The sequence below is a fragment of the Triticum urartu genome, chromosome 3A (assembly GCF_056163025.1).
Source record: "Triticum urartu cultivar PI428250 chromosome 3A, HENAU_Tu73, whole genome shotgun sequence".
NCBI classification, from domain to species: domain Eukaryota; kingdom Viridiplantae; phylum Streptophyta; class Magnoliopsida; order Poales; family Poaceae; genus Triticum; species Triticum urartu.
This window is the reverse complement of record NC_141875.1, coordinates 55,431,226-55,455,516: the sequence shown is the minus strand read 5'-3', so window position 1 is coordinate 55,455,516 and position 24,291 is coordinate 55,431,226. Positions and strand designations below refer to the sequence as shown.

Below are 24,291 nucleotides of genomic sequence, written 5' to 3'. Positions count from 1 at the left end.
GAAGCAGTCAGGCACGGGCCTCTGCGCGGCGGTGAGTTGTTCTTGTACTGATGATGAACTGGATTATAAAACGGAATGACGGGGGAGGATAAAAGAAAGGAGCCCGAGGGGAACAACAAGGAACCGCGGACTCGACTCACATGCGACCGAGCCTTTTATTTCTCTTGTCCCTCTCTCTCTCCGCACTCTACCCTACTCGAGTAGCTAGCGAGCCAGCCCGTTATCAGTGTCAAGAATCTTTATCCCTCACACACTCGTCCGTCCAGCTCCAGGTCTTGTTTATTGGACTCTTCACGGTGTGTCCTTTTTTAATTGCCAAGATTTTAAAATTACATCACTACTCGTGAGGTGCCGCCAGTGTTGCTCTTGAGCTTAAAACTCCTGAGGGATGGCAGGGAAATGCTTGGTGAAGTCCAGTGGAGTCAGCAAGCCCTCCAGCTTTGGTGCAAGGATGACCTTCCCCGGCCTCTTCATGAGAATAGCCAAAGTTCCTCGTCTGTGTCTTCTATCCTCGTCCACAGTTATGTCTCACCACCTTTCCATCGCCATGAACCTCATCCCCAACCCCTTTCTTCCTTGGCTGCTCACTCGGTGACCGCACCAAATTCGCCAAGATCATGGAGGTGTGCTCTCAGTTCACCGACATTGAGGCAATGCATAAAGAGGCAGACAACATGGTGTTGAAGGCGGCGAAGGAGGAGTTGAAGACGATGCTACATGACCCAGTGAAAGGCGCTATGTCAGTGGACATACTGCGGTGGGGGATGGATAGGTTGAGTCCAGTGATCAGCGAGCCAGATGCGAAAAGTACAGGCTTGCCAGACCTCCTCACACCCAACCGGCCGTCGCGGTGGCGCTAAGAGGATGACCATGAACTGGTGGAGCTGGTGGTCAGGGTGCCGACGCCAGACAACCGTGGAATGCCCGTGTTCTAGACGGTGACGATGAGGAAGAGATGGTGGTAAATGTGGTCAAGCCGGAGGTGGACAACGACAAGGGTATAGTCCTCCAAGTGCCTCCAGGGTGCCGCTGCTATGATGTATCGGTGCTTGTAAGGTTGATCTACCCCATCCCCCAGCCCCTTTGTACTAAAAAAAATCCTCGTGTGAACCCTGAAATCCATCGGTACTACCTAAATCCAGATGTGGTGTCAATCCCCTTTCGAGCCTCCCACGTTCAATCCAATCCCTAGAGCTCGAATATAATGCACGAATCGAATGCAGAAATCGAAAGAGAGGAAAAAGGGCTTACCGCCATTGCCGAACTCCTGCCAGTGCGATGGTGAAGTCAGTGATCGACGCCAATGATCAACTTACAGTTCTTCACTCCGCCGCTCACTGCCATCGTTGTGAGACTGGGGAGAGTGAAGAGAGGGGAGAGAGAGAGTGGTGAGGGTAATTATGTTAACACTTCAGGAAACAAAAGCGACATCTCGAGCCTACCTCCACGAGATGCATCGCTCGATCCTGGTTGTGGAAAAACAGCTGATTCGGTCGTTACCCCAAGCCAGGCCCAAAGGTGCTTTAAGGTTTGTGTGGGCCAACATTTTGATGTGACCTAGGCAACCAAACAGTCCATTTTGTCTGGTTGGCTTGTATGAAGCCTATCAAACACGCCAATAATTTTTTTGTCTAGGTCCTCATATATTAATTAACCAACAGAGTTATTACAATCACTCATTACAAAATTCATCACACAGGCCGGAACATCATTAACAAGAATACCGTCTGACCTATTATCAAAACTATACTTAGCAATAAGATGAGCCACCACATTGTCTGACCGGTTAATCTTTGAAATTTTGACCATAGGTAGCATCTTGGAGATACTCATTGCTTCCTTCTTCAAATAAAATAGCGTTGACCTGTCAAAACTTTCCTTTGCAAGAGACGCAGCAACAAGCACACAGTCAGTCTCTAAAATTATAGGATTATGGAGCGTAATACCTATATAGAGACCAGCAATGCAAGCCCGAAGTTCCGCTTCCTCCGCGCTTTTACAACATCCAATGAAATCCCAAGAGGAGACAATGACATTTCCAGAGGAGTCCCTAGCCACCACACCCACACTTGCAGCGCTAATGCTCTCCACAAAGCTTGCGTTGACATTTATCTTGATATAATCCGAAGGAGGGGGTTGCCAAGCCACCTGAGTTCCCAAGGTATTAGGAACATATTTTAGACCAGGAGCGGTACCTTTTCCTTTATTCTCCGAGTCCACCAGTGGATAGGAATGGCAAGCAACAAACGACGACCAGTAATTATCCACAAAACTAGCAGAGCCTGTGACAGATTCCTTCCCCTTACCAAAAATCAAATCATTTCTCAAATGCCAGGCTCTCCAAAAGATGAAGATAATTCTGTCACGCATCAGAGGACTCAATTGATCCAGAAGGATAAGAAACCAATCACGTCCAGTATACCTGAACACCTCCTCCGCAGGTAATTCCCAAGTGTCCCTCATGGCCATACGCAAAGCATAAGCCTTTGGACAGTGGACAAGCACATGAAACGTACTTTCATCTTCCACTCCACAAATTGAGCAAGTACTAACCGTAGCTTGGTGATGCACCACTCTGTTAACCTGGACAGCCAAGCTATTGGTAGCTACCCGCCACGCAAAAATATGAATTTTCTGAGGAACATTGGCTTTCCAGATCAAATCCCAAATTTTTCTCTCCCCCCTCATAGCCCTACTATGTTGCCCCTCATCTTCTTCTTTTTTCTTAAGATTGAGCGCAAGCTTGTACGCACTTTTAACCGAGAACAACCCATTCTTCTCAAAATGCCAAGCAACAAAGTCACCATCCCCTACTGATTGAATGTGCAAACTAAGGATCTCCTCCGCATCATGCGGGTAAAACAAATGCTTGACCAAATCCTCATCCCATCTCCTAGGACCACTCAAGATCAATTCAGATACCCATTTAATTCTGGTCCTGTTCTTCCTTGCAGTAACTTTAAGCCCAGAGGTTCTACGGAGCCAGTTATCTCTCCAGATATTAATATTAGACCCATCAGACACTCTCCAAATTACTCCTGATTTTAGCAGATCCAACCCATGCACAATACCTTGCCAAGAGAGAGATGTCGATTGGGGAAAAACAGTATCAAGGAGGTAATATTTTGCCTTGATCACCTTGGCGCACAAGGATTCAGGGTTAACCACCAACCTCCAGGCCTGCTTAGCTAGGAGAGCTTGATTAAATAATCTGAGGTCGCGAAATCCCATGCCTCCCTCACCCTTGGGCCTAGTCAATTTATCCCAAGCCAGCCAATGAGTTCTCCTCCTATCCTCCTCATCACCCCACCAAAAATTCCTAATAATCTGCGATAATTCCTCACAAAGTGACGCCGAAAATTTAAAGATGCCCATAGCATACACCGGAAGGGCCTGCAAGACAGATTTAATCAAAGTTTCCTTCGCCCCACAAGACGCATATTTTTCGATCCAATCTGAAAGAATTTTGAGAGCTTTTCCTTTGGTAGATTGAAATTTACCCGCCTTCATTCTCCCTTGAGGCACCGGCAGTCCAAGATATTTGTCCTCAAAACCCTCAGCGGTGATGCACAAGATTACCATAACAGCCACTTGACATTCCATACTGCAGTTCTTCCCAAACATAATAGAACACTTATCTAGGCTCAATAACTGACCAGTGCCCTTTTCATAAGAGGCAATAACATTTTTAATTACCAACGCTTGATCAATAGTCCCCTTGAAAAATAATAGGCAATCATCAGCAAACATAAGATGGGAAACACCCGGGGCATTCCTATTAACCTTGAAGTCCAGAAGAGCACCTCTAGAACATGCATCCTGAAGCAACAGAGATAGCGCCTCCGCCACAAACAAGAATAAATACGGAGATAGAGGATCCCCTTGTCTAATACCACAGGACGGGGAGAATGATTCCAACAGTTGACCATTGAAGCGAACAGAAAACTTGACTGATGTAACACAAGCCATAATCCATTTTATCCACCCCGGAGCGAATCCCAATGCCCCCAACATGCTCTTCAAAAAATGCCAGTCGACCCTGTCATACGCCTTTGCCATATCCAATTTATAAGCACAAAATTCACCCCGGCCGTCCTTAAGCGTGCTCAAAGAATGCATACATTCAAAGGCTATAAGCGCATTATCAGAGATTAGTCTCCGAGGGATAAAAGCACTTTGGGATGGAGAGATCATACCATCAAGAAGCGGTCTCAATCTGTTGACGAGGCATTTAGAAATAATTTTATAAATAACATTGCACAGACTGATAGGCCGGAACTCTTTAATCGACTGGGGGTTCTTCACCTTAGGAATTAGAACAATAACCGTATCATTTACACCCTCCGGCATGACCCCAGTGTCAAAGAACCTTTTTACTGCACGAATAATATCTTCTTTGAGCAATCCCCAATTCCGCTGAAAAAACCTTGCAGGAAAGCCATCTGGACCTGGAGCTTTAAGGGGTCCAATTTGAAAAAGGGCGTCACTGATTTCTTGATCCGAGAACGGCTTACATAAATCATCATTCATCTCATCAGTAACAATTGGATTGACAAGCGGAATAATAAGAGAAGGATCAACCATACCATTGCAGGTGTACAAATGCTTAAAAAAAGGAATTACCGATTTCCTGTATTTCATCCACATTCTTAGTAACTGTACCATCGTTCCTCCTCAGCCTAGAGATATTATTCTTTTTGGACCTCCAGGAAGCCTTTGATCGAAAGAATTTTGTATTCCTATCCCCCCATTTAATTTATCAATCCGAGATCTTTGTTTCCATAATATCTCTTCTTTAAAAAGAAGCTCATCCATGTCCTTGAGAATTCTTTTTCTTTCCAGCATATCATCGTGATTATTCCTTTTATAGAGTACGTCAAGTCTCTTCCTAGCCTGCTCAAGTTTCTTGGGAATATATCCAATGTACTTCCTACTCCAGGCATGCAATTTACCAAGCACACTATTCAAATTGTTGGCCACATCCTTCAGATCCTGAACATACGTACCTTCATTCCAGGAAGCTTTAATCTGATCCTCAAAGACCATACCCTTCCTTTCCCAGTAGACTTCATACTTCAATTGTTTAATTACTTTACCCGAACGAGGAAAACCCATCAATTGAATGAGCAGAGGACAATGATCTGACCTTGAACTAATAATATGAGAAATCTTGCACTCTGGGAATAAGAAAGACCATTGGGGGCAAGCCACCGCACGATCCAGTCTCACCTTGACATTTTTGTTGCCGTCTTGCTTGTTATTATATGTCCAAGGAACACCATGAAAGCCCAAATCAAAAAGATTACAGTCAGAAAGAACCTTCCTGAAGTTGGCCATCAGCGATGCGGACCTCTTATGACGAGAAAAATGTTCATTCTGCCACATCACACGGGAGAGGAAGCAGCCGGCAACGGCTGGAGCAGAGGGTGGAGGTGCCGTCGACACGCACGGGAGAGGAAGCAGAGAAGGGGATCTCGTTTGTTGTCCGTGTTTTATGTGATGCGCGTTGGGTGAATCCGTCAGCCGCATTTGTCCACCCCATGCCCGCTAGGCGGACAGACGACCTAAAAGGACAAAAAACGAATAAAATCCGTGTCCGTTTGGATCGCCCCATTGAAGTTGCTCTAAACACCCAACACGCCGTGGCATTTCAATCTTGTTTCTTGGACGTTTTTACATATTTCTACCTCACAAAACCGTTCTAAGATAAGCTTTTATTGCCCACTTCGTTGAAGGCGTTGCGTCTGTACCCGCGGGGCCACAACCCGTTCCACTGTCCTCTACAGAATCCGGGGGGTACGCCGGTGCGCTCCAAAGAGAGAGTAGGGGAATGTACAAGATTCGCGTGTACCACAGGGCCACCAGCTGCTCATACGTAGGCCTGCTTGAATAGCATACAATTCGTATGGTACTTGCCATTATGCTTGGGCCCGGCGCGGAGAAAATTCCGCGGCGCCGGTGGGACGGGACAATGGCATGGCATGTACGCGGTACGCGCGATGCTGCCTGCTGATATGAATGCAGATGCATTATATGCGTGTACTTCGGCTCATCAATCCGCATGATTTGTGTCACGCCGGATGGTTACTCAGGGGGTTTCTTCAAATCGTGTTGGGATACAATCAAGGCCGATCTGTTTGAGGCGCTGAACCAACTCTATCACATGGACAGTCGGGGCTTGCATCGCATAAACACTGCTATCTTAGTCCTTATACCCAAGAAGCAAGGGGATGACTCGCTCAAAGACTTCCGACCAATCTCGCTATTGCACAGTCTCATCAAGATCTTCACCAAGATTCTTGCTACCAGATTAGCTCCTAAACTAGACAACCTAATTGACCATTGTCAAAGTGCTTTCATAAAAAACGGAGCATACAGGAGAATTTCCTGTACATACAAAGCACGATAAAAAAGTTACACAAAGCGAAGCAGCCTACAATCCTGCTAAAGTTGGATATCGCGAAGGCCTTCGACTCCCTTTCCTGGCCCTACATCCTGGACATGCTCGAGGCGCGAGGCTTTGGCGCGCGTTGGCGTGAGAGGATTGCCATGTTGCTCTAGACATCCACGTCACGGGTGATTATAAATGGGCAGCTCACTGACGCCATACAGCACCGACAAGGGCTAAGGCAGGGTGATTCGCTTTCCCCGTTCATGTTCATCTTGGCCATGGATCCGCTACAAAGGATGCTGAGCCTCGTGACAGCGCGTGGCCTACTCACCAAGCTACCTGGTCGATCTCCTTTAATGTGTTGCTCCTTCTATGCGGACGATGTCGCCATGTTCATGAACCCCAATGTAAAAGATGCCCGAATGGTCCACCTGCTTCTCCATTGCTTCGGCCAAGTCTCAGGTCTCAAAGTAAATGCGGATAAGAGCATGGCTTTGCCAATTAGATGTGCAATAATCAACTTAGCACTTGTCCTGGCACCCCTTCGCATCCCATGCAAGTCTTTCCCGGTAACCTATCTGGGAATGCCACTCTCCCTAAGAAATCTAACAAAGGCAGATTTTGACCCGTTCCTGACCAAATTTGGAAACAAAACTGCTACATGGAAGGGCGGGCTGATGGACAAGAGCGGACGCCTCATCCTTCTCAAATCTGGACTTACCGCATTGGCCATATACATGATGACGGTGCACAAGCTGCCTGCTTGGGTCCTAAAGCGTCTCATACAATTATGCCGCTGCTGGTTGTGGAGTGGAGAGGGCACGTGTAGCGGCGGCAAATGCAGAGTGGGATGGGCTCAAATTTGCCGTCCCAAAAACCTTGGCGGTCTAGGGGTTTTGGACCTACGGAAATTTGGTACGGCGCTCCGACTTAGATGGTTGTGGATGGCATGGCAGGACCCGCCCCGCCCTTGGGCACGGTCTCCACTACCGTGCGACGAAAAAGAACGCATGTTGTTTGCCATGGCAACGAAGCTCAAACTCAGCGACGGGTGGAAGGCCCGCTTCTGGCAAGATCGTTGGTTACACGGGCAGTGCCCAAAAATCCTAGCACCGGCCCTATTTGCAGTATCGGCAAGGAAAAACCGAACGGTGCATGACGCACTCACAGAGCAGACATGGCTGAGCGATCTTGCTCATGGGCTGACCGAAGATATGCTACAGGAGCTATCTAACCTGGCGGAAAAATTGGACGAGGTGGTGCTACTGCCTAACCAGCCAGATGAGATTGCATGGAGGTTCACCTCAAACCGCGAATATTCCGCCAGGTCCGCCTATCTGCTTCAATTCGAAGGCTCGGTGACACCTGAGGGGCACAATCTCATTTGGAAAGGATGGGCCCCGGGTAAATGCCGCTTCTTTCTATGGACAGTCATGCTGGGCAAAATCTTAACCGCGGATGCGCTGCTGCGTCGAGGATGGGAGAACAACTATTTCTGTCTTCTCTGTGAAAGGAATCTTGAAACCCCAACACACTTGCTACTGGAATGTCCCTGGTCGAGATATGCCTGGGAGAAGATCGCTCAACTCGCATACGCACCGGCGCTACTGCCGGCATCATGGGATGGTTTGGTCTCCATCAAAGCATGGCTAATAGCATGTCATGGCAGGGCACGAGAACACGAGAAGACAGGAAGAAAGGGACCTTGTCCATCATACAACTTATGGCATGAAAGATATGGCGCGAAAGGAATAGACGTATTTTTCAGCAAGAATACTTGGGCAGGGAGCGCTTCATCGAGAAAGCAAGAGAAGAGATACGGCTTTGGAACATGGCAGGAGCAGGCATTCCTTTTGACCCGGGCTGATTTCTTTCTTCCTGTTAACCCCGGTTAATCACGGTTTCTTTCTTCTTTGCTTTTGCTTTCGGCTTTTGGTCGAGCTTGCTCGCCGGCTACTCACCTTGTGTACACTTGTAGCTCGATCGTTTCCTCTCACTAATCAATGAATTTGGTAGACGTTGCTACCAACATTCAAAAATCCGCATGATTTGTTGCGCGCCTAATCATCCCACCATAAGAGCAGAGCATGATTTGGTGCCCCAAACTCGTCTCATACGCATGGGCCGGCACGCCCGTCACGTCGGACCTGATAGCTCGATCCCACCGTAAATTGCATCAAAATCAACCTCAAGACCTGTCGGATCCATTTGATATCTCTTTCCTTCGTCCTCCTTCACGCCGTTCGTCTCGCAGCTGCGCCGCCGCACGCGCTCCGCAACCGTTTCTAGCCTCTGTGCTGCCAGCTCCGGCAGAGTAGTCCTCTCTCCCGTCCTCGTCGCCGGCCTAGACGCCACCCCAGTACACGCCCGGCAACTCTCTGGCTCCGCCTTACGCTTGATGTGCTCGACGCGTTGTTCGATCGGATATTTTGTGATTTTATTGAGGAAAACGATGGATTCCAATGCTTCGTCGCACGAGCAGTATGGACCGACGGAGCTTGATCAAATGATTCAAGATGAGTTCTTCAAAGTGGACATGATCAAGCTCGTGAGCATGCAAGAGAAAATGGACCGGCAAGTGGAGCATATTCTCAACTTCAAGTGCTCAATCAAAGGGAGAAGAGTGATCAACCGAGATAGGGTGTCTGGAGCAAAGCTATTGCACAAGGACTACTTTGCTCTCAATCCTACTTTCCGGATGATCCGTGGTTTCATTGCCGTTTTCGCATGCGGAAACCATTGTTTTTGCGCATTGTGGAGGGAGTGGAGACAGACGACGACTACTTCAAGCTCACAAGAGATTGCTGCGGACAACTCTTTTTCTCTGCCAAGCAGAAATGCACGACAGCTCTGAGGATGCTTGCACTTGGTACTACTACAGATGCCGTTGGTGAGATGGGTCAGGATGCGGGAGAGCACGTGCTTGAAGATTACTGTCAAGTTTGCCCACGCCGTGGTGGAGGTTTGGACCTGAGTATCTCAGAGAACCGAATGCGCAGGACACGGAGAAGTTGTTGGCTATTGAAGAGGCAAGGGGGTTTCTAGGAATGCTCGGATTAATTGATTGCATGCATTGGCAATGAAAGAACTGCCCTAAAGGTTTGCAGGAAATGTATTAAGGTCACACCAGAGAGGACATCATCATACTAGAAGCGGCGACACCACATGACTTATTGATTTGGCATGCTTTCTTTAAAATGTCGGGTTCTCACAACGACATCAATGTGCTTCAACGATCTCGGGTGTTCAGGAGACTTTGCAATGAGGAATCACTGTGGTGCAACTACATCGTCAATGACCGAGACAACAAAATGGGATACTATCTTGCCGATAATATCTATCCTTAGTGGGCGGTGTTTGTGAAGACCATCTCCGAACCGCATGGCAATAAACAGAGCCACTTTACAACAATGCAGGAAGCGGCTAGGAAGGATGTGCAGAGGGCACTTGGTGTGCTTCAAGCTCGTTGAGAAATTGTGCGGAGCGCTGCAATGATGTGAAAATCAGAAACTTTCTGGTAACTGATGACATATTGTGTATTTGTGTTATTTTGCACGATATGATTGTCGAGAACGAGGATGATGGAGTAGCCCAAACAAAATGATTTTGAAGCACCTGAAGAACAAGTAGAAATCCTGAAAAATTAAGATGCGGCTCAACTCATGAACTTTCTGCACACGCATCAGAATCTTCGAGATCATCATGTGGACACACAATTATTCAATAATTTTATGGAGCACATGACATTATCTATGCTTTGTACCAACATTTTTTATTTATGTCACACTGTCATTTATGATCGAGGTGCATGGATTTGCATGAATTTAAGATATGTGAATGCCAGGAGAAAAATATGAGGACGCGTCCGCGGACGTATATGGGTCGGATTTATCGAGTCCGGAGGCAGATGCTCCAACTACTGCTACAGTAACCAGTAATGGCCCGGCGCGGAGAAAATGCCGCGGCCGGTGGGACGCGACAATGGCATGCATGTGCGCAGTACGCGCGATGCTGCCTGCTGTCACGCCGGCTATGTCTATCCAGGCAGCCTAGCCTATGATATGAATGCAGATGCATTATGCGTGTACTTTGGCTCGCCAATCCGCATGATTTGCTGCGCGCCTAAAATGCCTAATCACCCACCATAACTACTGCTACAGTGAGGATGAGAGAGACTACTCTCATAACAGGTCGAGAGATGGAGTAGTTTTGTGGTCTCGAGGCAGAAGCGGAGCCTAGACTCTGGACTCCGAACTCGGTGAAGCCGGCCATGGGAGGCCCGAGAAGCGAGCGAGAGCATCTTTGTCGTGTGGGGAATGGGGATGGCGGAACAAACATGCCCCCGTACGCTCGCCTCCAAACGCAAGCCTACCATACCAATTACCAATACCAGTAGGAGTGCGTACGCAGCAGCAGCAACGAGGCCGCCGGTAGTAGGAACGCAACCCCCCTTCCCTGATGATGAACTGGACCGAGCGAGGAGCCAGGCCCAGTGGCTGCATGGAAGACTGTGGCAGCCAGTCCGGTCCGAGGAGCATGTGAGCCCTTGCGGTACAAAGCCCCACGCCTTTCGTGCTGCGTCACATGTGTCTCAGTTTCTTTTTCAGCAGTTTTTTTTTCTGGAGGAGCTCCAGCTTTTTCACCCCTACTACCCAGTAGACACGCTGGGCTTTCTTTGTTCACAAAGGCTCTCTCATGGCTGCTGAGCGCCCTGGCAGCAGGCTTGGGCCGCTATCCGGCCCGATAAGCATAGAGCCTTCATAAGCATAGTGCGATGATGACGTTGGGAAAGGCGAGGCCCGTTTCAAAAGGTATGCAGGGTTGGGGATCATCACATTGGGGGGAAGGCGACGTGCTATACGGCCCAGGAAACAAAGAGCCCCACGTGCGTTAAACAACAACAGGCGCGCAAAACCAAACCACAAAGCCCGCCAGAAACACAACTATACAGCCTCCGACTCCCGCCACAGTTTTCTCACCGCTTCACCATTTTCCTACTGGCCACTGGATAGTGGCTGACCTCTACCTAGCGCCTGCACAAAAGAGCCCTGCTCTCGGACTGTTTGATCACACGGCCCAGACAGAACCTGGCTTCTTCCTTGCACCCCTTCCTCCAGGCGCCGCGAAACCAAGGCGCCCTTCGTGCGCTCCAAGAGATCCCTGCAGAGGTATGAACATGCCGCTGTCATGCGGGCCACCATGCACGCTTGTAACGCAAGTTTCAATTTGTTCGATGGCGATGGCGTGTAACCATGTGAGGATGCAAGTGCAGAAATGGATTACCGGAGGGCGTTGGCGATCTTAGGGTTCTGCGGATCAAGCTCCGATGCCTTGACAAACGCGGCGTAAGCGCTGGCGTAGTCCTAACACAAGCGCAGATTAGATGCCATGTTGATGAGCCAAGAAAGAACAAGGGTGAATCAAATCAGGCCGGCACCCAATGGTTAGTTGAGCGGATCGGCCGACCGATGGGTGGGTATTGGATGGCTGAATCTGAACCTCTGAAGCACAGAAGGGAAGCGCAAACAGCAGAGCGATGATCACCTGCAGGAAACGGAAGGCCTCTCCTTGGCGGTAGTAGCCTTTCCCCCAGTCAGGCCATAACCTGATGCAGGCCTGGGCGTCCGAAAGCGCCTCGTCGCCGACACCAAGGCGCAGCCAGCAGAGACTCTTGTTTGCATATATGGAGGCGTCTATGTCGTTTGGATCATCGAACTTCAGTGCCTGAATGTGAAAAAAAATTGTTACCATGTTGTACATACTATCATGTTGAACATGTGCATACAAAATCAACAGCAAAAAAAGAAATTACCATGTTGTACATAAGTATAGCCGTGTCGTAGTCCTTGATTTCGTAGGCCTTGTTCCCTTCTAGTTTTAGTTCAGCTTTCCTCTTACAAGAATCCTTTCTCACCTATAAACCGAGAAAGTAGTTTTACGGCAACCAATTACCAGATAACCATGGAGTGTTGTGTTGATACGAGCAAAGCCAATTAGTACTCACTCCTTCCCAAAATTCTTGTCTTAGATTTTTCTAGATACGGATGTATCTAATACTAAAATGTGACTTATACATCCGTATTTAGACAAATGTAAGACAAGAATTTTGGGACACAGGGAGTACTAAATTAGCTACATTTCAAGTGCATGGAAACTGATTAAAACAAGACCCTCCGCAAGGGTTGATGAGCTGGTAAATAGTGCTAGTATCTACTGGTAACTAACATCAATAAGACGTACCCGCTCCTTGTAAGCAGCAGAATTCACATAACTCATGATGCCAGCAACACTCCAGCCAGACATGTTTGGAGGGCATCGAGTCACAGGAAACAGAAGTTGAACTAGTTTTTTTCCACCTTGGACCGCGGCGATTTCTATCGGCAACCTACCAAGCTGTTACAGAGTACAGAAACCATGAGTTTTCTGGGGAACATTCTTGTTCAGGCATAAGGATAAAACTCAGTATGCTCACTTCGTCAGGAATGTTCGGATCTGCTCCAGCCTTCAACAAGCACTTGACAAATCCGATGTTGCCACGGCGGCTGCACGCTAACAACAGAGGGGTCGCTCCGCTGAATCCACCGGCGTGAACATTAGCCCCACCCTATAGTTAACATTTCCAGAACAGTCTCAGTTTAGAACAAGGGAATTCGATAGGCGCAATGCATGCGGAAATTCTATGGAACTCCAGCAATCCAAGCATTGCAAGTGCTACTTACAAAAAACCGTTACCGCGACATCGCAAACAACTGGTAGTATGATTTGTGCAATCAACACGAACTTAGAGATCAATTAGCAGAAGATAATGCAATGTAGCACCTCAATGAGCAGCTTCATGCATTCCACGGAGCCACCAAGAAGCGACGAGACCAAGGGCGTGAAGACACGGCTGGCGAACTTGTTGGGCTGCAAAATCGCAAGCTGGTCAGCCATGAACAAAATGCACGCACCATAGGAACGGCCGCACATACATCGGCGCCGTGGCGCAGCAGGACGCGGATGACTTGCGGGCACCCCCGCATGGCGGCGACGTGGAGCGCCGTGCCCCGGGGGTTCGCCGCGCCCACGTCGGCGCCCTTGCACAGGAGCAGCATCGCCAGGTCGCGATCCCCTGCATCACGGAGGGCGCGCCAGTATGTCAGTCGCGCACGCGCACCGGTGCCCGCTCGGCACGGCATGCCATGGCCACGGCGGCGCTGCCTCTCTCGACGCGAGCAAGCAACAGGAGCGCGGAGCAGAGTGAGGTGGCGTCGGCCGGCGAGGACCGTGCGTGCGTACGTACCGTTGTAGGCGGCCCAGTGGAGGGGGGTCTCGCCGTCGACGTCCGTGGCGCGCGGGCTGGCGCCGCGCTCCAGGAGCCAGGCGGCCGTGGCGGTGTGGCCGAAGGTGGCCGCCAGGAGCAGCGGCGTCTCGCGCTCGTCGGAGAGGGCGTCGACGGGGATGCCGAGGTCCTGGACGAGGTAGCGGCAGACGTCCGTCCTGCCGTTGGTCGCGGCGAGGTGCAGCGCCCTGCCGCACGTCGACCAGACGCCGGCGGCGGCGTCCGCGCCAGTGGCGCTAGGCGCCGGCGGCAGCAGCTCCAGCGCCATCCCTGGACGTCGCAATATCAGATGGATTGTCAGTCGATTTATTACAGTAGTAGTAATACAAGCTTCGTTGAAGGCGTTTCGGGGCGTACTGGCGAGGAGGTCGAGGTTGCCGTCGACGGCGGCATCGAGGAGCAGGCGCCGCCGTTCGTCGTCTTTCCCCGCGTCAACGGCCACATCGACGCCTGTATCTCTCACACCAAGTATACACCAAGTAAAAAAAAGCAAAGAAACGGCTGGTGAATGAATCCAACGCAGGCGGCGAGAGACAAACCTGACGACGACGGCGGAGGCTGCGCCGACGAGGACGGCGAGCACGCCGGCGTGGGCACGTCCATGGTCGAATGAGACAGGCTTGAGTGGGCCGTGTGACGTGTTCGCTCTGACTAGTGTGCTTGGACGGAGAGCGAGAGGAGACGAGCAAGGCGGTCGCTGTCTCGGGAGCTGCGCCGGGCGGTGGTGTCCAGCACAAGGCGCAAGCGACGAGACACAAGACTCCCTCTCCCAGGTCCAAACCGCACTCATTTCGTTGTTGGTGTCTCTCTCGTACCACGTGGCAAACGCGCAGTGTCTGCTGTGGATAAACATCGTGTACGAGCAAGCCCGCCATTCTAAGGCACCATACGGCCAACAATAACAAGACGAGATCTGCCTGCTCCCCACACGTGCATCCGTTTGTGCTCCCGTATACATGACTTGATTTAATTGAAACAAAATAAGACTCGGTCCTACCTTTTTAAAATAAGAAGGGAGGTGGGAATGATTAGATTAGAAAGAAAAAAGAAAAAAAGACAGCCGCAGGATGAAGTGGGAGCACGAATAGGAGCATGAGGAGGGAGCAGGCAAGCCAGATCCAACAAACGCAACATCTACAACCTGAGACTTCCCATAATAACCGTTCCAAACGCCAGGACACCACCCAACTAGTCATTTTTCTTGAAAACTTTCTACTATCTATTCCTCCAACATCGCGACGGTATAAAGAACACAAAAGATGATAAAAATTATATTCGTAAACCATTTAATGATGCCTACAAACACTAGAGTTAGCCGAATACATGCCACCTTCATCGTTCCTTTTTCACCGAAGCGAGGAAGGTGTCGGCGCGGACAAAGAGCCACATAAACGGCGAGGGCGGCGACTGCAGGCGCGCGGCGGTGCGCCACGGCCGGCAGACGACGCGGAGGCTGGCGTGGTCGGCGTAGGAGGGGAGGCGGGAGAGCATGAGGTCCGGCGGGAGCTCCGACCATGGCGCCCTGCTGCCGGCTGGTGGAGCATCGCCTATACGAGGAGCGCCCGACCGACAGAGCGGAGGTCATCATCCTCTCAAGCGAAGAGGAAGACAACGGAGGAGGCAACAACGGTGAAGCGGAGGCAACAGTGGCGACGACTTCGATGTTGAAGAATAGCGAAGGATCTTCCTGGACTCCGGCGACGACGGCACAGGGCTAGACGCTATGGGCGGTGGGATATCTATGGTGTACTGGCTGGCCCTCGTAAAGTCCGGTTAGTAAGGTTTAACTTTGTGTTTAAACTAGATTGTATTTCCGTGGATGTGAATGTAAATTATCCGTCGAATTAAGTTTGTTCAAAATCGAATCTTTGTTCATCATTTTTATATTTTCTTTTTACTCCATTATTTTATGTTTAGGGGATCAGCTTGGTCTACCATCGTTCGTGTGCACCAACCACATCACCGAGCACGCCGTCGTCTTCTGCTTTGCCGCTGGTACCAGACTCTGCCTACAACGCGACAGCGTCATGAACGAGGCCGGCATGCTCGCGGGGCTTCAAAAAGGCTCTTTGTGTATTGAAAATCTTGTAATCCTATAATTATGAAATAGAAGGACATAAATGTAACAAGTCTGAAATGAATCTGTTGGTATCTTGACAGGATGCTTCTTATCCATAAGTGATAGGAACTCAGAGAAAACCCATTCAAAAGTCTCTCTTGCTTCATGACGCATGAAAACACCTCCAAGCATGATACTTTGAAAATGGTTGTTGACACCAACAAACAGACCAAAAGGCATGACACATACATTTGTTCAGTAAGTTGTATCAAACGTGATAACATCTCCAAAGTATTTATATTCATATCGACTACGACCATTCGTCCAGTGTAAAGTATCAATTCTACTTTGTTATTCAACCTGATCTCGGTAGAAAAAAATCAAGATCTTCAGAACATATCTCATCGAAAACATCAAATGTGTTTTTATATAATCATTAGGAAGTTCTTTATTGACAAGACCACTTAAAATTTTTTAAACTCCGCTTAGTAAAAGGAATGTTTTCCATCCTGCCAAACAAAGTATCAAGAAACATGCACACCTTCGATATGTGAACATTGTTTTCTCTCATATTGGTTATTAATTCTTGAAGGTATATATCAATATGACGACGGGATTTCCAATGCATCTTTTCAGAATCAGTTGTTGATAATGGATGGTTATATTTAGACCGAAGCTCAATGATTTACCATAGATTGTCATTGCAAAGGGTCAATCGAATCATGGAAAGGCATTCAGATCTTATGGATTTACTGTTTTTCTGACGAGGCATACCTGCAAAAAAAAACATTACATGCATAGAACATAACAAAAAAAGTTGCAAATATATAAGTAATGAATTGAGACATACTCCACATAGGCAATTGAGTTCATGCATTGCTTGAATTTTCTTAACATCCTTCCAACTCTTTCCATACCAAATGTCGAAGCCCATCTCCCAGCTGTAAATTGTAGAAATCGTATCCTCGGTGATAGTATTGAGACATGTTCCAATAGATGGGCACATAATAGTTTCTGTTGTCCGTGTTGAATATGCATATAATTATTTTTGGAGAGCACAAAAGCGGAAAGTGTTTGCAGGTTGGACATCTAGAATAGACTTGTCATATGACTTGGTAAAGAATATTAAAATTAGTAATATAGAGGCAAAGATCGATAAACTTGTGACAGTAAATTTGTAGGAAGGTAGAGGATTTACATATGAGTTGTCGGTGCACGTTAGCTCGAATCAGCCTCATTTTGTTCATTTGTTGGCACACAAGATGGCAGGTGCTGATTACATATAGTAGAATCGTCCGAGGCATGAGTATCCACTGATTTAGGTGGTTGTGGTGAAGGCATAGAGTGAAACTGAGGAATATCTGGGAAAGTGGAACATCGGACATAACAACAAGTGAATCGAATGAGCCGTCGGTAAAATTAAGATTGTTGTGCCATCTGAAATAAAGGTAAGACAAATAGTAAATAATAGAAACAGCCGTTATAGAAGGAGAGTACAAAAGGAAGATACGTATAAGACAAGTCCCAGGAAAGCATGTACTGTTTGAACTGTTCTGACAATCTGTTGTAGTAAGCTGTATCAGTAGGGTCGGGTTCCTTCTTATGTTGATCTTCTATGGGTTGTGAGCAGATGTTGACATCTGAAAAAAGTAAGGAAAAATATGTGAGAAAGAAAGCAAAAAATGTTAGAAGAACGGAATTGGGTGATCAACATTTGTAGAGATGACTGGAATAGAAAGGTGTGCCGAGAAAAATGTTCAGACAATTTATTATATTCGTTCCTGGCTGACAGAGGTACATCAGAGGAAGTTGCATTAGCAGGCATACTCATATTAGAGAGCAAAGGCATTTTGTTTAGGCCAGAATTAGTATCACAATCAGCAGTCAGTCCAAAATGCATAAGATTATGATAACTACAGTACACAATTACGTCAAGACTAGGTTAAGAAGCATGAATGAAACTTAAGTGCAACAAGTTTCAGATAACGTAACTTGACGATGAAAAAGATAAACAATTAGTATGGAAGAAAGAGATTTCAGAATCACCTAGTATGTTGATGGTTTTATTCCGAATAAACCGACATGATCACGGTCAATTGATTGAGAGAAGTAACAGATTAATGAATATGAATTTGTATATCTGTAAAAATAAGTTTGTTGCGAAACAAAATCATGTTCCGCAGTTGTGGATCCAGAATCATGTGATGAGTGAAGTTCAGTAACATCTAAATCGTCCGCACATACATGAGACAAAACAAATGGTAAGCAAGAGTTTGCATCTGATGGTCTGAAATCCGCAAATCTGCATGGATAAAATGGTAGATATAAGATATGAAAGGTGTAGCCGAGTAAGTAACAAATTAGCATGACAGAAAGAGTAGAAAAAAGAAATTATCTGTCGAGTTGTAACTTTAATCCATCAAAGTCTGCTCGGGAATATCCCGTATTGGTAGTGGACACACAGTAGGTGAAGCACCGAAGAAAGAAATTATGTGAATCCGAAGGGAATAGAAAGCATCGGATGTGAGAAGATCAAACAACGGTGTGGACGTAGAAGCAAGAAGAGTTCGTTCAGATTAAAAATGTAGAGACATGAGGAAGGAGATGAACATGAAGCAAAAGTAAAACGTTTTTTTTCCAAGTATTTCCTCTTCAAAGAAATAAGTAGTGATTTAAACGGTTTTATATCTCTTTTCTGAGAGAGAGTAATATGCACATTAGAAAGTTTTATGATTTAAACAGTTTTGATCATGAACGGTTTTATGATCAACCGCCTGATTGAAAACGTTTTAATTGGAGGAAATTCAGCTTGTTAACACGATGCGGGTCTCTCTGCCAACACGCGCATGAACGCCCACCGTTGTTTTCTCTCAGTCTTTCCGCACCAAAGCCAGAGTGCGCGTCCAAAGCCCTCTCACCAGCAAAATGGTGCAACTCAAAAAAAAAAAACCCAGCAAAATGGTGAAATCCATCCCCTGACCCTGAGCTCGTCCCGGATCCGCACCTCCTCTCCACCGCAGGTCGCCGCTACCGTCTCTCTTCAGGCCACGATCCCGCACTCGCTCCAGCAGAGATCACCCTTCGCCGCCGGGTTGGGGTCTCGGAAAGCGACCTGAGGAGGGCCGCAGCGGCGGGGTGGAGCGGATCTGCGCCGAGGTCGAGCGGTGGTTGTGACGGCTTTCCACTCCCGCTTAGGAAATACGCGACGGTGATGCTCGGCGCCGGCCTCGGCTCCAGAATCAGCAAGGAGACGGCGGCCCTGCTCCGGCGCGGCCGCCGGCTGCTTCGAATCGCTACTACACCAGCTGGCAGCAGGGCGCCCTGGTCGGAGCTCCCGCCGGACCTGCTGGTCCTCGTGCTCTCCCGCCTTCCCTCCTACGCCGACCGCGCCAGCCTCCGCGCCGTCTGCCGGCCGTGGCGCTCGGCCGCGCGCCTGCAGCCGCCGCCCTGGCCGTTCGCGTGGCTCTTCGTCCGCGCCGACACCTTCCTCGCCCTCCCCGAGGGCGCGCTCCACCGCATGCCCCTCGACCGCCACGAAATCGTCTTGCGTGTCCCCACTGCCACGGGCCGCATGTTCTTCCTCGTGGACCGCGACGGCAGCTGCTACCTGACGACGAACCCTTCTTCCTCCGGGGAGAGTGAGATCACGCCTCTGCACATCAGCAGCAGCAGCCTCAAGATCGACCTCGGCTGCCGCAGCTACAACTGGATTAGGAAGGTGGTGGTGTCTGATCGCATTCTTGCTGTTCCGTACTGTGGCATGGTCACGGTCTTTCCTCGCGGGACGGCGTCGCCAGGTGCCAGATTGTGCTGGGTGCCCCCTGCGACATTTCCAACAGCAGCCACCCACGTCGACACCGACATTGCACTCTTCCAAGGCGAGCTCTACGTGGTCCTCACCGATAAACACAACAAGAGTGGCTCTGAACTGCCGGAGCTCCATCGCCTGGAAATCGGCGACGAGCAGAACCGCGTCAGGTCAGTCCAATGCATACGCCGCACGCCAAGAAACCACGTGGACGACCCTGCCCGGTCCTGGACGCCAAGAAACGGCGTGGACCGAACCTGGCGCTCCGTCTTCTACCTCGTCGCGTGCGGCGAGCGGCTGCTAATGGTGGAAAGCCGGACCCTCGTTGAGCGCTTCGTGGTCTGGGAGGGTGGCGTCCGAGAGCGCGGTTCGAGGCCCATACGGACCCAGCTCGAGGCCTGGGAGGGGGTGGACCTGATCGGCGGCCATGGGTACTGGAGCAAGGTCGATACGTTGATGGGGCATGCGCTCTTCGTCAGCCGAGGCTGCTCTCAGTCGCTCCCAGCAGCCCAATGCGGAGCTCGAGAAGATTGCATCTACTTCGTGATGACTGAGCGTCCTAGACGGAAAAGGGAGCCTCAGGATGACGTTTTCCGCTGTGTTGTGTACAACGTGAGCGACAGGACAATGGAGCCATTGGAGACGAGCGAACCGACGGTCAGTCCATGGGAACCCACCTGGTTTTTCCCTGCCCATGCTTGAGTGGCATATATACAGTTGGAAGGTGTAATGGCACTGGTGTATACCCAGTAGTATCTGATATGATATATATTGGTTTGACAAATGACAATGTATGCCAGTTGGGCACACCCCTTGTAAAACGAGGTGAAAACAAAGCTACGCCCGTGATCCTCAGGATCCCTGGGCCGTCTAGGAACAAACCCGGCGTACTCAGTCACAGAGTAGGTGCAATCTTGTCGAGCTCCACATTGGGCTGCTGCAGGGAGCGACTGAGAGGAGAGCAGCCCCGGCTGACGAAGCGCGCATGCCCCATCAACGTATCCACCTTGCTCCAACGCCCATGGCCGCCGCCGATCAGGTTCACCGCCTCCCAGACCTCGAACTGGGTTCGCATCCCGCAGGTAAGGGTGCCTCCTCAACGGTCTGCCTCTCCACCATTAGCAGCCGACCGCCGCACCCGACGAGGTAGGAGGAGAAGCGCCATGTTTGGCCGGCAGGCAGGGTCAGGCACGCCGTTTCTTGGCGTGCCGCTTATGCATTGGACTGACCTGACCGGGTTGTGCTCATCGCTGATTTCCAAGAGATGAAGCTCGGGTAGTAGTTCAGAACCACTGTCATTGCGTTTTTTGGTGAGGATGTAAAGCTCGCCTTGGAAGAGCGCAATGTCAGTGGCGACAGGGGTGCTTGCAGGGGGCCACAAGCACAATCTGGCCCTGCGACGAATGATTTTCCACTGTGATTCTTGCTTGATTAAAATTAGCCCGTGTTGATCCGCACAGTGACAGTGGCACGCCCTGGCCGTGCGACGAAAGATTGTGATCATGCCACTGTGGGGAACAGCGACAATGCGATCGGACACCACCACCTTACGGATCCAATTGTAGCTGCGGCAATCGAGGTCGATGGGGAGCACGCTGCTCTGGGTGTGTAGAGGGGTGGCCTCCCCGGAACAAGGGTTCATCAGGTAGCAGCTGCCGTTGCTGTGCACGAGGAAGATCATGCTGCCAGTGGGGAAACTCGAGAGCGTTCGGTTGCAGTCGAGTGGCCTGCGGATGCGGTGGCGCGCGCCGTCGGGGAGGGTGACGAAGGTGTCGCCGCGGAGGAAGAGCCACGGGAGCGGCGGGGGTAGCGGATGCAGGCGCGCGGCGGAGCGCCACGCCCGGCAGACGGCGCGGAGGCGGACGCGGTCGGTGTGGGAGGGAAGGCGGGAGAGCACGAGGGCCAGCTGCTCCGGCGGGAGCTCCGACCATGGCGCCTTCCCGCCTGGTGAAGCGAGACGGAGCAGAACCACCATCGCCCTGCCGATTGTGGCACTGAGGCCGGCACCGAGCACGGCGACAGCGACAACGCCGCCGCGCATTTCCTAAGTGGAAGTGGAGCGCCGTCGCAACCTCCCCTCGACCTCGACGCAGATCCTCTCCACCCCGCAGCTGCGACCTCCCCTCGGGTCGCTTTCCTTGACCCCAGCTCGGCGGCGGACGGCGATCTGGTGGCCGGAAGAGAGACGGCAGCGGCGGCCCTCTGGAGAGGAGGTGCAGGTCCGGTCCGGGACTGAGGGACCGGCAACGTCTCAAAACAACTGTAATGTGAAAAACAATTCTTTTCAGATATGCATCGTGGAGTACTAGGTAGTGTCAAAATGGAAATAGCGTAAGAAAATCTCAAATATTAACTTTTTAAATCTCAAATATTAATAGCGCATCGTTTACTTTTGCGGGCAATAATACATTGTTACGGTCAAACAGCCAAACCTCCGTTCCTAAATATAAGTCCTTTTATAGATTTTAATATAAACTACATACGAAACAAAATGAGTGGACCCACACTCTAAAATAGGTCTATATACATCAGTATGTAGTTTATATTGAAATTTTTAAAAAAATTATATTTAAAAAAACGGAGGAGTACTTAAATTGCACAAATGTGTCTTTTTCCAGAGTTGGGGTGGATTGCGGCGCTGCACCATCGGGCCCAGTCGAGTAGAAGACCACGATTGGCACTACAGTTAATTCTTTTTATACGTTGACGAAGAACATAGACAATATAGTTTTATGAGAATAAATTCTCTCTTTTTTTGACAGTGCCACAAGGTTAGAGAGTTTTCTGTCTTCGTAGATCTGATTATGTTGCTGTGTCAAGCTTTTTTTGTTGGTCTGATTCTTTGTGAAGGTGAAACCTTTAATCGACACCATAATGAAATCTATGGCGCGTTATACTTGAGGCGACACGGTCTGTTTTATTTCCGTTTTTTTCTTACTTGAAGCGAGTCAAGCTGGTTTTCCTCTGTTATTTTTTGTTTTCTTTTATTTTTATTTCTTCTCAGGGTTATTTGTTTCTTCAGTTTTTTCATTTTATTTTCACTTTAGTTTATTTTTTATTTTTCATTGTTTCTTTTTATTATTCATTCTAAATTCTTATATACTTTAAAGTATATAAACAAGCACAAAATAAAAGCAAAAAAGAAAACATAAAACATAAAAAAAACCAAGGAAAAGAGGCCAAAGCCTCCCGCGCTCGTGGGACAGCCCAGCTCGCTCGCCCCTTCAGTGAGTCTGAATCCAAGATATAGTGATTCGACGGCCTGCACTTTAGGGAATCATCCCTGGCCCAAGTACGTTCATCGATTAAGACTTCCCATCTTGTTGGACGGGCGACTCAAGGCGCTTTCAAAAATCATTATTAGCAATGTTCGTGCGGGTAAAAAGAAGTGACAACACCGTTGCTCCAATCCAATTGCAGCCTCTTTACCAAAATCTTTGAATTATTTCTTCGAGCAGAGATTGATACTTCGGAGAAGGTGTTTTCAAGAGATATCATTGCAATTCTTTGTCATAATAGTTACTTTGTATTTTTTGGATCTTAGGTCCAAATCAGTGTACCTGTAATTGTTATGACTATGAATAAACTTACATGTGTTTCTAAAAAAAGTTATTTTTTATTTTCCAAGATTGTTCATACCTTGGTTTAATTAATAGATGTACGCGCTCTTCGCCAAAAGAGAATTATTACGGTCATATTTTGAACACCAAGGTTTTACCATGACTCTAGTTGTTATGTTTTTTTACTAGATTAAGATTCAATATAAAAGGGAAATGTAAGTCAAAGTAACATATTATATGAGTTTTCACCATAATATATATCGAACTAGATGAGCAACCAGATTACACAAAAGCATGTTTAATGCTTATGCAGTTTGGTTAGCTTTTGGCTTATAAGCAGAGCAAGCCAAACCAAAGCCAAATCAAACACAACCTTAGCAGAGATGGTACTACCATTACGTGTGGGAGATGCAAACAAACAATACATGATAGAACATCGCTCCGAAAGGAGAAATGGAGGCTCAACTGAATTATGAAGTAACTGGTCTTGTTCTGGAGAACAACCACATCATGCATCATGCAGTTGCAAGAAATATTTGACCTTATGCCATCACATTAAAAGATATCAGAAATTGAAGCTTTTGAGATCGAAATTGCAGATGATTCGTGCATTGGTCTAAAAGCTGCACACTAGTGTGCTAGGGATCACAAACATTACCTATGTACCAAACCCCAAAGGGAACTAATGTATGGTGAAGCCAGGAGTATGTTGAAATAATTTTAGGATAAAATTGCTGAGAACCTATCGTTCCAATATGCTATACAATTGGCCAATAATAAACCACAAAAAAATACAATTGATGCAAAAATAGTAATTGACTATGTTCATTTTGGTGATGTGGTTACTTTTGATTCTACTTTTGGAACCAACCATGAACATAAGCCGTGTAGTGTATCCGTTTGGTTCAATCAATTCATACAAACTGTTATTTGTGGTATTTGTATTTATATAGTGAAATATATGCGTCTTTCAGATGGCCTTTTGGAACATTTCTATTAGCACATAATCAAAATCATCCAAGAACTGTACATACAGACAAATATGTTGCGGCGGGGAATGTGGTTAGGATGTAGTTCTTATGGCACAACACATGGTTTTTGCACTTTTCACATAATGTAGAATGTCATCAAGCATTTATCTTGTCACAAGAA

General features: G+C 48.4%; 2 protein-coding genes across 2 annotated transcripts; one reads left to right on the top strand and one right to left on the bottom strand.

Annotated features, from left to right (window-relative positions):
* Positions 1-11,247: 11,247 nt before the first annotated feature.
* On the bottom strand, positions 11,248-14,481 carry LOC125527703 (ankyrin repeat protein nuc-2). The gene is made up of 11 exons (XM_087546331.1): positions 14,252-14,481; positions 14,070-14,162; positions 13,674-13,982; positions 13,363-13,502; positions 13,211-13,297; positions 12,864-12,995; positions 12,632-12,784; positions 12,204-12,305; positions 11,936-12,115; positions 11,675-11,754; positions 11,248-11,551 (listed from the first exon to the last, which is right to left on the bottom strand). The coding sequence occupies exons 1-11, from the start codon at positions 14,313-14,315 to the stop codon at positions 11,386-11,388; spliced, it is 1,506 nt and encodes a 501-aa protein (XP_087402457.1). The 5' UTR covers positions 14,316-14,481; the 3' UTR covers positions 11,248-11,385.
* Positions 14,482-18,646: 4,165 nt separating this feature from the next.
* On the top strand, positions 18,647-20,363 carry LOC147978503 (uncharacterized). Its single transcript, XM_087546330.1, has one exon. It carries the CDS (start codon positions 18,983-18,985, stop codon positions 20,279-20,281), a length of 1,299 nt encoding a protein of 432 aa, XP_087402456.1. The 5' UTR covers positions 18,647-18,982; the 3' UTR covers positions 20,282-20,363.
* Positions 20,364-24,291: the final 3,928 nt, after the last annotated feature.

Excerpts from the sequence above, each read along its gene's own strand:
- LOC125527703 (XM_087546331.1), bottom strand. The coding sequence starts at position 14,315 with ATGGACGTGCCCACGCCGGCGTGCTCGCCGTCCTCGTCGGCGCAGCCT. Across the intron at positions 14,163-14,251 it reads GCCTCCGCCGTCGTCGTCAG|GCGTCGATGTGGCCGTTGAC; the intron begins GTTTGTCTCTCG and ends TGAGAGATACAG. Across the intron at positions 12,306-12,631 it reads CTGCTGCTTACAAGGAGCGG|GTGAGAAAGGATTCTTGTAA; the intron begins GTACGTCTTATT and ends CTCGGTTTATAG.
- LOC147978503 (XM_087546330.1), top strand. The coding sequence starts at position 18,983 with ATGCTCGGCGCCGGCCTCGGCTCCAGAATCAGCAAGGAGACGGCGGCC.